The 14856-nt window shown below is 39.9% G+C and overlaps 1 protein-coding gene across 1 annotated transcript; it reads left to right on the forward strand.

Annotated features, from left to right (window-relative positions):
* The first annotated feature begins 12834 nt into the window (after nt 1–12834).
* Nucleotides 12835–13830, forward strand: LOC149234402 (uncharacterized). The gene has a single exon (XM_089368261.1). It carries the CDS (start codon nt 12835–12837, stop codon nt 13828–13830), a length of 996 nt encoding a protein of 331 aa, XP_089224387.1.
* Nucleotides 13831–14856: the final 1026 nt, after the last annotated feature.

The following is a 14856-nucleotide window of genomic DNA, read 5'->3' on the forward strand; positions in this document are numbered from 1 at the left end:
AGAATCTTGATATAATAGCACCACTGAAAACGAAACAGGTAAATATTGGTACGGAGGAAAACCCCAAATTCGCGAAGATTGGAGATTACTGGGATGACGCAACGATAGATAAGGTTGCCAAATTGCTCCGCGAATACCAGGATTTGTTCCCTACCAAATTTACGGAGTTAAAGGAGATAATAGGAGACCTGACCATTATGAAGATCGCGTTAAAACCCGACGCGAAGCCGGTTAAGCAAAGACCTTACCGTCTCAATTCGAAGTATAAGGAGAAAGTCCGCTTAGAGTTAAATAAGATGATCGCGGCAGGCATCATTGAGCCCATAGAAGAATCTGATTGGGTAAGCCCAATGGTGGTATAGGAAAAGAAGCAGAATCATGCTTGCGTGCATGATCCTTTCCCGACTCTGTTCACTAATGAGGTATTGGATAATGTAGGTGGCCAGGAAGCATACTCCTTCACTGATCGGTTTTATTGGTACCATCAGATCAAAATTGCGCCTGAAGATAGAAGTAAGATGACCTTCGTGATTGAATGGGGATGTTTTTAGTACACTATAATGCCTTTCAGATTAAAGAATGCGCCTGTGATTTTTTTTGCGCGTAGTCATTGTTGCATTCAAAGACTTCATTCATAAGTTTCTGGAGGTGTAATTTGATGACTGGACTGTGTTTGGGTTGGTAAAACACCATGTGGCTAGTTTGCGCTTAATTCCAGATACTTGTCAAAGGTACCAGATTGCGCTCAACCTGAAGAAATGTCTGTTTTGTGTTCCTTTTGGGACTCTGCTAGGTCATGTGGTTTGTAGACAGGGGCTGATGGTAGATCTCATGAAGATCGCAGTGATACTTAACTTGGAGGCACCGAGGAGTGTGAAACAACTGCGTGCAACCTTGGTACATATTGGGTACTACAGGAAGTTTATCAAAGGCTATGCCCAGATCACCACGCCTACGGATAAGTTGTTAAAAAAGGATGTCACGTTCTGCTTGAATGAGGACTGTCGGAAAAGCTTGGATGTATTGAAAGGAAAAATGGTCACCGCATCGATTTTAGTCTTCCCAGATTGGAAGAAGAAGTTTCATGTACATGTAGACATGTCATGTATAACACTGGGAGAAATATTGACATAGGCCGGCGGAGGAGAATTGGACCATCCTATAACGTTCGCAAGCAGGAGGTTATCCAAGGCTAAGAAGAACTATTACACCACCAAGCACGAATGATTAGCCATGGTATACGCACTCCAGAAGTTTAGACACTATTTGTTGGGTGGACATTTTAAGATGTATATGGATCATTCTGCGTTGAAATACCTAGTCAATAAGCTTGTGTTTGGGGGGAAAATCTGTAAGTGGTTGTTATTGTTCTAGGAGTATGATTTTGAAGTTATTGTGAAGTCTGGACAACTGAACGCTGGGCCAAAGCATCTGTCATGCATCGAAACAGGGGAAGAGCCCACTAATTTTGAGGAGGGGTTTCCTGATGCGTAGCTATTTGTAGTACGCGTCGCGGATGGTCTCTTTGAAGACATCATACACTTCCTAATGATAGGCACTGCCCCAGAAGGCTACACCACCCAGCAAAAAAAGGAGTTAGTGGTGCGCATGGCAGACTTTTCTGTAATATCCGGACATCTGTACAAAATGGGGTCTGATGAAGTATTATGACAATATGTACCGGAGTTTGAAAGGAGCAGTATCCTCGTGGACACTCATGGGGGTGCCACGGGAGGGCATTACGCAGGAAGGGCGACCACACAGAAGATTCTACGCATAGGGTTGTGGTGGCCAACCCTCCATCAGGATTCAAAATCTTACTGCAAGGCATGTGATGTGTGTCAAAGGACTAACAGGCCATCGCAGAGAGATGAGCTGCCTCTAAACCCACATATGATGTTACAACCTTTCAAGAAATGGGCGATAGATTTTTTGGGACCCATTCAGCCCCAAGGGAAGAATACAAGAGTGTGGTACATTATCACCGCGACTGAGTATTTGACTCGATGGGTGGAGGCACAACCTATGAAGGATTGCATAGGCACGACCATTGCGGAGTTTCTCTTTGAGTATGTACTGACGCAATTTTGGTGTTCAAAGGTTTTAATGAGTGATCACAATACACACTTTCTGAACAAGACGATCAGTGCGCTGACGGAGGAATTTCAGGTGTATCACCAAAAAAGCACGCCTTTCACCCACAGGCTAACGGGACAGTGGAAGCATTCAATAAGGTACTGGAGAACATGCTGACCAAGGTTTTCAATGCTCAACGAAGTGATTGGGACCTGTGCATACCCACAGTACTATGGGCCTATCGAATGCCGTGCAAAAAGTTGACTGGGCAGACACCCTTTAGGCTTGTATATGGTGTTGAAGCAGTAATGCCCATGGAATACATTGCGCCTAGTCTATGCATAGCGGCTCTTATGGGTATGACAGATTGCGAAGCCCTGTAAGAGAGGCTCACACAACTTGCTGAGCTTAAGGAAGAAAGATGTATGGCTGGATTTCACCAACAGGTCCAAAAGCAGCACGAAAAAGCATGGCATGATTGGCACATTAAGCTGCGCACGTTTAAGGTAAATGATCTGGTTTTGTTATATGACAACAAGTTTGATAAATTCCCAGGAAAATTTAGAATGCACTGGCTAGGGCCCTATGCCATTAAGGAGATTACCGATGGTGGAGCAGTTCAGTTGGTTAAATTGAACGGAGATCCCTTCCCAGGAAAGGTGAATGGCAGCCGATTGAAGCCATACACCGATGATCCGGCCAGGTGACCATATGAAGGTACCATAGTCTTAGCACTCCAGGCAGCTGAAAGGAGGCACGGGACTATAAACTACACTGCCCGGGTTGGGGAACTGTGCGATTGGAGGATCGTACGGAACGAGGAGATGTCACAGGGTTTGCGACAACACAGAGTGAGTTGTGCTACCCAGGAGACATCACGAAGGTTATCTGGAAAGTGACCGTTAAAGCCACTCTTCATGATTTGACGATAAGAATGCGTCCAAATGGAGCGGGCGGCTGGCATTTAAGACAAAATTTATGGGTAAGATCCTTGGAAATATGCCGCCAATCTAGCATTAATGAACTGAATGTGGGGGGAATGGTTGGACTTGAATTCAAAATTGCCTATAAATTACAGGTGGAGGCCCAACGAAAAACAATTTTCATTTTTAACATTGAGTTGGTGAGCTCTCAGACATATGACCCATGCATTCTTTGAAGAATTGCTTGATTTCCTAGTGTTTGATCAGTTTCCAGAGTCCGATCGCAATTTCATCCGTGATTTTATCCCAGGGTCCGAAGTTATGTACGCCGAAGCAGTGACAGCCAAGGGGCCTATGCCAGAGGTTGTTATGGAGGCAGAAGGAGCTGCTCCAGAGGTTGCAGAGGTACTAGCTAAAGTCCCCAAGTTGCCACGGACGCCTAGACCGAAGCCTACCCCGACCAAGGAGAGTGCGAAGGATAAGAAGGGCAAGCAGGCTGCGATACCGGTGCGCGCGTTGCCTAGAAGAAACCCACAAAAAGACAAGCCCACCGCACAGAAAAAGGGAAAAACCATTAACTTGGAGCCAGAGGAGGAAGAAATTAAGGACATCCAGATGGATGATCAGGATTTGGGGGTGGAAGTGGAGGAAGTTTAAGTCGAGGGTTCTGACCCTATCACTAAGTTTCCCGAGTATGTCCCTCCGCACAAGGGCAAGACCAAGGTGCCAAAGGACATCAATCTGGGCCATTCATTAGGCAGATCTGACAGTAGAACTTATGTTTAGTTTAGGTTTTTTGCCCTAGAAGGCAACCCCTCTCTTTGTATGAGGGCATTGTATTGGAGGCTGAGATATAGATGTGTATTCTGTGAGTGAGAAACTGAGAGGTGAGACTGTGAGAGAAAACAGAGGATATTACAGCGGATTTGCTGTAGGTTGTGTCTCTTCATTTTGCTGGATAATAGAAAGGAAGGATTGGCTGTTCTGGGTGGACGTAGACCAAACTAGGTGAACCACGTATATCTGTGTCTCTCTTGTTTTATGCGTTCTCTATGTTTATATTTCTGCAATATTTTATGTGTTCCATTGCTCCGTAATATATAATTTTCTAACAGCAAGCTTGCTACGGGGGTGCGCGATGCTCACACAGAGTTGGCTAAGGTTCAGCTGGAGCTGAACCTACAGATTACAGATTTACAGTTGAAGGCCCAGCCTTCAACTCCACCAACAGTAAAGGAGCAGCGCGCAACCGCTATCACAGAGGCAATAGTGGCGCTAGACAGTACAGTAGCAGACTACACACGGCTTTTTGAACAATTGTTAGACGTCATGACGAGCCTACTGGAGGATCCTAATGTACAGTGGCTGGAGAAAAAGGCACGAGAACTGTAGCAGTGCTATGATGAAGTAAAAGGTACAGCGTGGACCGTCGCTCTCACACAAATATTGGCGAAGCTGCAGGAGGCCAAAACATTGAAGGAATAGGTCGATGTAGTGCAGCACAAAGAGGTAGTATTGAAGGTGCACTTGAAGCCCTGGTTGGACGAAGCTTATTCAGTCACGACCTCCATTGAAGGCAAGCTTGCTCATCTGCAAGAAACTTAGTAGAAGCTTCAGGCTGACCGTTTAGGACCAGTGACGAAGCAGTCGGTTAAAGAAGTGAAGTAGGCGGCTGCACAGTGCACCGCCGAGGTTGCCATCATACAGGTCGAGCTGGGAGGTCTTCGTGCCAAGATCTTCGCGCCCAAAGAGTGACTTGAGGGTGAGTCACCATATTTTTGTTGGGGGCCTGTTGGGAACGAGTTCCCCCAAGGGCCGTTTTGGGGCTAAAAGCCCATGTTTTGGGACAATTTTGTAATAAATTTGTAAAGTCTCCGCATTTTGTGGTCGTGGAGCACGAAGGTGTCAAGAGTCATAAATGGTTGTCTACCCTTATTTTTTAAAGTGTAAAGTCGGCTGTAAAGATCCACCCATGGTCCTCGACCATGGGATTGTATAAAAAGGAGCTAAGTAAGTAAGCTCTAAGTAGTGAAGAGTTAGGCATTTGAGTTTTGGTAGATAATTCTAAGTGTTTCGAGTCTTAGCTTAGGTAGAGGCTCTGTAGCTGAGTGCGCAGAGGCCTAGGGTGGAAGTTCGCAGCAGAGTGCATAGAGGCCTACGGTGGAATTCCGCAGCTAAGCGCGTGGACCACTTCAGCTGTGTGTGCAGGGTGGATAGAGTCTATATTAAACTGGAAGATATCAATAAAGAGAAGTATTCTGCAATTACCGTGTATTTAGTTCCTGTTAATGCATCTGATTATATTGTGTTTTGGGTTTAATTTACAATGTTTTTGTGATGCATGAATATATGTGATTGTATCGGTTAATTGAACGCAAGTAAGGATATCAATTTATGCGGCGCTAACTGTGATTGAGTAGTAAGATAAGTAAAACACTTGGGATAACTTGGGAATCTATACAATACATTATCATAGCTGTGCGAAAGTACTTGGACCATGGGTTAGGGCTGCACGGAGGTCAATCATACACCTTCGCGGAGGTACTGAAGGATGGAATAGAGGGTAGACTGAAAGAGTCCTAAGGCTTAGTGACCTACGCGGAAGTAGGGGTAGAGGGTATAAACCGACATCACGACCATCTCAGGGTGCGGAAACTTGGTTCCAGCATCCCCCCATACTATTTCAAGTGAGACTTTGGTTCGTGATCTGTGGGCTGATGCCGAAAGGGCCAGTAGTGTAGGGATTTGTTTGCCTAATTAATGCTAAACCTGGGTCAGGGACCGCAAAGCCAACACCACTTGACCAAAATAGACATCGAATTCCAAGGAAATATAGGTAATAAAATATATTCCAAACCAAGATTTTTTGAACCTGGAATTGCTTTTTTGGAGGCTATATAATTTCCCCTTGGTACAATTTGCTTTCACTCAATATTCAGGGGAAAGAAGATTACTTTCATTCATAAATCAAAGAAACATTATCTACAATTTGATTGTAGATGGATAACTGAATTGGAGCATATGTTATTTTGCTAAATATTATAAACATGTAATAAACAATTGGTAGACAAGAGGATATGGGATGTCCAACAGAATGTGTCTAAATGTTGAAAAATGTAGAATTTAGGTGGAACAAAGAAAAAAGAAATCCTTTGAGAAAATCAAGGCTACAATATCTAATGTTTTGGTCTTGATTTTAATCATGACTCTCTTCTTTATACATTTGTGTTTGATCATTCTATAGTAGAAATTTTAATGTAGAAAGATCCTAAAGGAAATGAAGGATCTATTTCGTTTATGAGTACTAACCTACAAGGAATAGAATTGAACTATCCTTATATATAAAAATATGATTATGTAGTCTATATTCCTATTAAACACTTCACACCTTACATTTTAACTAATCATAATAAAGTGATAGTCCCTCATCTTGCTATTAAATTGTTGTTTATTCAAAAAAAATAGAGGAAAGGGAGAATTGGATGACAACCATCAAGGAATATGGCCTCGAGTTCAGACTTGCTCATGTTATATGCATACAAGGACTCTACATGTTTACAACAAAATGATAAAAATTTTCATTAATAGAAGAAGGATGGGAGAACAAAATTTATATTCTTTCCAACATGGTTCTTTTCATTCCCACAAGTCCATAATCATGTTGTTTAGAAATAAAATACTTCTTACACCATGGGACAAGTCCAAGTCACTTGAACTATAAGGAGGAAGGGGCTTTATGCTTAAATTTGCACAATACAAGCTCTTGAATCACTTCATTTTCTAAAATATTATGACAAATATTTACTATATTATATGGAAAATGATGATGTGGGTAATTATTTCAAGATCTCCATGATGGGACAACTATAGGTCACTTTTCTAGCGAAGTTGTAGCTAACAAAATCTTAAGATATGATTACTACTAAACCACTATCTTCAAATATGCACATGTTTACATTAAAAATGCAAGGATTAATCAATTAAGCATGGGAAGAGAGAAAAAATAATTTATACCATTGCAAAATATTTCCATTAGAAGGCCTTTTGAGCAATGGGAAATCGAAATAATAAGGGTAATCAACCCACATTATTCCAAGCAACACAAGTGCATCTTGATTGCTACTAACTACTTCACTAGGTGGGATGAAGCTATGATTTTAATGCATGTGAATGAAAAGGTAATCATTTAGTTCCTTGAACATCTTATTACCATATTTATAATTCCTTTGGTTATCATGTTAGATAAACATTCATATTTTTCTTCCTCTCTATTGTCTAACTTTACTTTAGAAAAAGGTATAATTATGTGTTATTCAACTAAATACTATCTGCAAGGAAATCTATAATCTAAATCAACTAATAATAAATTGATTTGTGTCATTATCAAGATTTTAGTTGAGAAACACAAAAATTGGCACAATGCCTCATTTGAAGCTTTATTACTAGAGAGAGTGACACCTTAAAAAACATGGGGTACTTGTATTGTTTAGTCTATATGAAAAAATAATTATTTTCCAAATGTTTTATTGCCTTCATTTAAACTCTTCCAAGGTTCATGAGGTAAGCCTCCTCTCACTTTGAAAAATAGAATTGATACACTCCTAATGTTAGAGGAAGAGAGGGAGAAATCTAACCAGAAATTTTCTTTGACAAGCCTTATGTTGGTGACAAGAATTTGAGATGGGTGATTCGGTTTTAAAGTGGGACGAAGTCATGAGCCTAAAGATAAACATACTAAGTTCCAAAACTTATGGCTTGGTCCTTACCAAATAGTAGGAAAAGTAGGAATTGTAGTTTTCTTTACTAAATTGTTCTTAAAAGTATAAATTGGGTCATTCCCTAGACATAGTAAATCCCCCAGTGGCATAGTCAAAAGGAGAAAGAAAAGAAAATAATAAAGAAGCATAGATGATAATATAACACACATAAAATCCTTAAACACAATATTTTCAATCATTGATAATAGCAAAATGATGTTTCTAATAATGGTCATATTCTATTTTGGATATAGATTACTTCTACCTAAGATTTATGCCAAAATGGACTTTTTCTTTGACTGAGCCTCTTATCATCCCATTATAACTTTTAGCTCGACATTTTGGTTATGTTTCTCTTAAAACCCTGATGTTGTCTATTTGAGTGAGTGTTGTTAAAACCAAAAAGGATTTACAATGCTTTTCTTTATTAAGATATTTCAAGGAACCCACATCACTAGTGGGCTCAATGATGAAGCTCCAAAATTCTTTCAAGACATGTATTTGGTTGGATGTTATTCATAATATTTTTCATAATTACATATGCAATATGTGCATGTATGGAGGAAGTACACAATATTTTTTATTAAATACCTCATATCAATGTAATACCATGAAATGCTTGGATTTATGGGTATATTCATAATGAACGTCTTTTTCAAACTATTGTTTAATCCAAAGTAGACAAAAAAAAAACATGTGAAGATATATATCTATATATATATATATATATATATATATATATATATAGATATATATATATACCTTAATGAAAGTATGTCAATCATGTGTTTTTACTCCACCAAATTCACCTCTTTTTGCTAAGATATTTTTTATGTTTGAAGAATAACCCGTGGGATCTTTAATTCTTCAAATGACCAATTTTACATCATTGCTTTGCTTCTCGGTTAATAACCCTGAAGGATATTTCAACCTCCATCGTTATTTGATCAAATCACACTTTGCATTTCATGATTGGCTTCCTGAATGTTACTACAAATTTTAGCAATTATTTCTTTATCCCTCCTACCATATATGATTTTCCATAATGTTTTTGTCACATTCTTCCCAATATGCATTGTATCAAACAAATGAACTATTTTTAGGTCCTCATAGTAGGGAAACCTGATGAATTGAGTGGGATAACTTTTCATTCCTCGTGGAATCCCATTATTAATACCTACATGACCTTAATGATGAAGTATAGAAGAAATCACAATCATAATTATCAAATATGATAAAATTAATTATATTAAAAAGATTCAAAACATTACATCAATGATACATAAACAAATTTCATACCTTGACGATTTCTGTTATATTCCAACTTCCATAGGTGATGTGTTATTCTTTGTGGTTTTAATCAAATCTCTTCTTTCCTATTGAAAAGATGTTTTTCAATAGTTTGATAGATACGGTTCTTCGAGAGAAAGTGCCAATACTCATGAAACACCTCCTTTCCTAAACTTTTTGAATGAAAATATTTCATCTTAGGACCACAAACTGGACATGAAAATTTTACCTTTTGTGTTAAGACCTGCATTAAGGGATGGATTAATGATAATTATATAAAGGGATTTTTTAAAAACCATGCATGATATCTTAAAATAATTATATACTATTAAAGTGAAATATTTTAACATTACATACCACAAAAATGTGTTATTCATGGGACATCATGAGTTGTCCATATAAGTATTCCTTGGAATTGAAATTGCCTCTGCCTGATTGGTTTACAAATGTCATACATAGTGATGCCCACCCATAACTTTAGTAACTCATCTATAAGAGGCTCTATATATACATTAATATCTTTAACTTGGTACTTACCTAGTAATTGTTTGAAATTACACATAATTACTACCCTGATATGTATGTATATAAATAAATAGTCAAATATAAGATATTATGCAACAAACAAGACAAATAAAAATGCTACATTCAAAATATTTTTGTAAACAAATACCCAGAACAATCATTTTCAACATCATGTGCGCCCTCTTTACTGACATCCAAGGAGGAATGTTACTGTTGATAACAAAAATTGGCCACACTGAGTAAATAGAACTGAGCTCTCCAAACGGATTAAAATTGTCAACTGCTAATGAAAGCCTAACATTACGAGGTTCATCTTTAAAATGCAACCATATTTCCTCAATTTCCCTAAATTCATAACCATCTAAATGCATTCAAAGCTCTTCCGTGCATGGTAATCCATAAACTACTCTATACTTTTGCACTTGAACAATCTCTAAAAATGTGGAATTATGGGAATATGACGAAGAACCTTTTGAGGCATTTTTTTGTTATTTGATCAGTTCAATATCTATTTCTCTGACATTGTGAGTAATTTGTTTTCAATGCATATTGTCCATAATATATAATATGATCATTATGACATGCATCTATAGCTTGGTACTCCATTCTAGTTTCTTTCATAATGGCATATAAATTTTGTTATGTGCAAGGTAAAATATTTGATGATGGTAACATAATTTCACCCAAAAATACACAACATAAAAAAATCACTAGTTAATGTACAGAATATTAGTCGTAAATATTCCATTCTTATTTTAAACATTAATTAAGAATATTAGTCGTAAAAAATCAACCTGTATGTATAATATGTGATGAAACATATTACATACCTTAGGATATGTGTCATACAAGTGTTTTACAAATGTTTCTAAACCTTTAAGTTCACCAAAAATATTGTAGCAAAGAGAAGATTTGCTTTTGAGCCTTCATAAAGTGGTGTCATTTCCTTTTCTATCAAAGGTTCATCAAGAATATTATCATCATTTTCCTCATCCTCATCATTGAATGGTCGAGCGAACAAGTCTTGGATCAATTCATTTGTCCCATGATCTTGAACTATGTTATTATGGTCATATTCTTCCATAGGATCATTAAATTGATTTTCAATATTTTCTTCATGTTCCTCAACTTGTACAACATTTATACTACTAATTGGACCATTCGAACATCACCTAGGGGGCCAACTTGACTTTATAATTAGAAACAATCATGCAAATTAATTTTTTTTCTACATAGAAAATATTATAACAATATAAAGCATTACAAATTAAATTAATATAAAAACAACATATAATGAATATATCGCTTACCAAGGGATAATATTCCTTCGGCCCCCCTTCAATTTGCCCATGTTTCCTACAATATCTTTTAGTTGTTTCTCTTAAAACTCTTACAGGACGTAAGCCCCTGAATTCAACGCAAGGGAAATGAAATCTCCCAACATCCCCTTAATTTTTTCCCCAACTAATGTTTGTCAACATTCTTCCCCATGGGAGACTCTTTGGAAAACATGCTTCGGCTCTCGATACGACCATCCCGCCTGCAAATCGCTTAAGAACCCTAACCACATGCCGCCTCCGACGGCTTAAGCTCTCGACGCCGCCGGACTCCTTTTGGAAGCCTGCAATGGCAAAGGCTGCAGGAGGGGAGAGCTCTGTCTGCCCTCCATTGGACACTCCAAACACTGACAAGGAACAGCATAGGACGCCCCTGACCCCTTCTGGCACAGTCCCGGAAGCTGAGCAGGAAGGACAAAGGACGGAAGGAAAAGTGAAACCCACGGCCCAAACTGATGAGGTAAACTCAGAAAAAGAGGCACAATAACGCTTCGTCGTCACAGCCAAAGGCGACCTCGGCCACCTGCATCCCGAAGGCTGCAGAACGTATCAAGGTCTATCTGCCAAGCCACCGCATCAACGGTGAGATCCAATACATGCAGGATCATGCGCTAATAGGAAAGTTTCTTGGATTCTGGCCTACTGAAAATACATTGCAGGGTTGGATAGCCTCAAAATGGAAGCCCAAAGGACAAGTTACCCTGCAGCTTGGACCGAAAGGCTTCTTCACAACCATCTTCCATTGTGTGGAGGAAAAAGCGAGGATATTCGAAGGCTGCCCATACTTCTTTAACTCTTTAGGACTTTATCTCACGGAGTGGAAACCAAGATTTAACCCTGATAAAGAAGACTTAAGCTGGGCTCCTATCTGGATAAGAATGTATTCCCTCCCAGTGGAATACTAGAAAGAAGAAACGCTGGCAGATATCGGCAACAAACTCGGGACCTTCATCAAAGTTGCGGCAGAAACAAAAACTCGCAAATACACCTCGTACGCCAGGATCTGCATTCAGATGCACCTAACCAAGGCCTTAGCTGATTCGGTAAGTCTCTTTCACGATGACTTTGAATGGACACAGCCTTTAGATTATGAGCACATCCCCTTTCGCTGCACAAATTTCATGAGCATGGCCATCTCTTCCGAGATTGTCCTCTGAACTCACAGTCTAAAGCTTCATCTAATGACACTAATAAATACTCGGAAGGTTTCACCAAAATTCCCACCCGTCGCAGGCATGCCAAGAAACGCCAGGTTGTCTCTGATAATGCTATCAAAGCAGATTCCCTGAACAGATTCACTGTACTTGCTTCTCAAGATCTGCAGGACCAACCCAGCTCTGACCCCTTGAAGAAGTCTTTTATGCCTTCATCCTCCCACAACCCCTCAGCCCCCATGTAGTCCTCAGATCTTGCCTCTTCTCACCACATTCCTAACCCTCCTTCGGATAATGCAAAATTGGTTTCAGATCATAGTCTTTTCCCCTCTTCCCAGGGGAAATCTATCCTAGATAACAAACAACAAGCTGCAGCCATGGATCTAGATGCAGCTCTAGCACTCAGTCTACAGGAAAACACAGATGAGGAAGATCAGAGCACCCCTATCATCATGGAGGAAGATCGGGTGGATATTAGCTTAGATGGTCTTGACATATTCAAACTTGAAACGGCATGCAAACAAAAAGAATACAAATCAATTCCCCCCTGGAAAATAGATAGACTTGAAGGAGTCCTGACCAAAGTGCAGCACAATAAAAGTCTTGGCATACAAGGAGGAAGCCCCTGGGACGGAAAAAAGGCACTCAAAGAAACCAAGAAAAGGGGACGAAAGACAGATCTCCAGAGGACCATAATAGTAGGTGAAATACTTGTGGAATCGGGGTGATTCCCTAAGTTGACAAAATTCTATAAACCCAAACCTCAGTTTACATGAAGCTCATTTCCTGGAATGTGAGAGGACTCAACAGCCCCTCAAAACATCGAATGATCAAAAACCTGATTCAACAAGAAAAACCTTCCATAGTTTTTCTTCAAGAGACAAAAAGCAGCAATGCAACTATTGAAAGAATTCGAAACAAGATTTGGGCAGGTAGCAGCTCTATTTCGGTAGACGCCTCTGGGGCCTCAGGCGAACTTGCCATTCTGTGGAACCTGCAGACTATTTCATTATATGATTTCCATGCCACCCTTCATCTTATCCAAGCTTCCTTCCACCTCATTGGCACCAATATTCATGGGCATCTCAGTAATGTGTATTTTCCGCAGACAATTCAGCAAAAACTTGATCTTCTGGAGACAATCTCCATCCTCAATGAAAACAGGCAATTTCCCCTCTGGATCGGTGGCGGAGACTTCAACATCATAAAATCTATGGAGGAGAAAAAAGGAGGCAGAATCAGGCTCGACAGTGATAGCACTGGCCTCAGAGAATTCATTCAGAACAATCAGCTCATGGATATTCCAACCTCCAATGGAATTTTTACTTGGACAAATAAGCATCGAGGCATTCACCACATAGCCTCAAGGCTCGACAGGTTCTTCATCTCAGACAATGAAATCCACCTGGGAGGGGACTTCAACGCCTCCATCATTCCCCAAGGAGGATCCGATCACTGGCCTATTTTGCTACAATGGTCCAGGCCAGGCAATTGCTACAATAGACCTTTCCGATTCGAAGCCTTCTGGCTCACAAATACCAATTTCAAGACAGTGGTAAACGAAGCATGGAAATCCTATATTCCGCCAGAGGGAGCAAAGATGTATCAATTCCAACAAAAGATGAAAAACTTAAAACAAGTCCTCAAAGTCTGGAATCGCACACATTTTGGTAACATTCAGGAGAATCGCCAAAGACTGGAACAGCAAATGAAAGCACTTCAACAAACTTTCATTCTAGAAGGCAGAACAGATGAACAAACACAATAGGAGCAGATCCTCTGGAATCAAATTGAAGAGCGCAGGAAACAAGAAGAAACTCTCTGGCGTCAAAAATCCCGAATCAGCTGGCTAAAAGAGGGGGAGAAGAATACAAAATTCTTCCATAAAACCACAATCCAAAGGCGAATGCACAATACCATTACATTCATAAACAATCAACAAGGGGAAAGAGTCGAAGCACATGAGGATATGGAGAAGGAATTCATAGGATATTTTAGAGATATTCTCAAGGAGCCCACAGGTAATAGGGATGAAGCAATCAGTACCATCACGCAACACATTCCTCGAATCATAACGGAGGATCACAATAATAAACTGCTTCAGCCCACGTCTCTACAGGAAGTCGAAGAAGCCATGGCTCAACTTAAAGATGGCAAGGCTCCTGGGTCGGATGGCTTTACAGCCAATTTCTTTCATGAATTTTGGGAGCTCATTAAAGCTGAGGTTTGGGAACTAGTGGAGGAATCCAGAATCATGCACTGGATCCTCCCTGCCCTTAATTCCACCTTCATAGCATTGGTTCCCAAAGGAGAAGAACCAAACAGGTCGGAAAAATATAGACCAATAGCGTTATGCAATGTTATCTACAAGCTCATCTCAAAGGTCATAGCGAACAGGCTTAAACCACTCCTTCCTCTACTCATCTCTCCAGAAAAGACGGGATATGTAGAATGTCGGCAGATCATGGATGGAATAATTCTATCAAATGAGGTAATTCACTCCTTAAAGCTTCTCAAAAAACCAGGTATGATTCTAAAACTAGATCTCTCTAAAGCCTTTGATAAACTCAGTTGGAAGTACATTCACAAAATGCTTTTGGCTTTTGGTTTTAGCGCAACTTGGACCAGATGGATCATGAACCTTATCTCCTCTCCCAGCTTCTCTGTCCTGCTGAATGGTTCACCCTCATCTCCTTTTCGTCCCTCTCGTGGCATTAGAAAGGGGGATCCACTTTCACCTTTTCTCTTTGTTCTAATGGCAGAAGGGCTCAGCAGGCTTCTCAAATCCGCCGTT

The sequence above is a fragment of the Pinus tabuliformis genome, chromosome 8 (assembly GCF_031772625.1).
Source record: "Pinus tabuliformis cultivar Carrire ecotype Pingquan chromosome 8, CPIR1, whole genome shotgun sequence".
NCBI lineage: Eukaryota > Viridiplantae > Streptophyta > Pinopsida > Pinales > Pinaceae > Pinus > Pinus tabuliformis.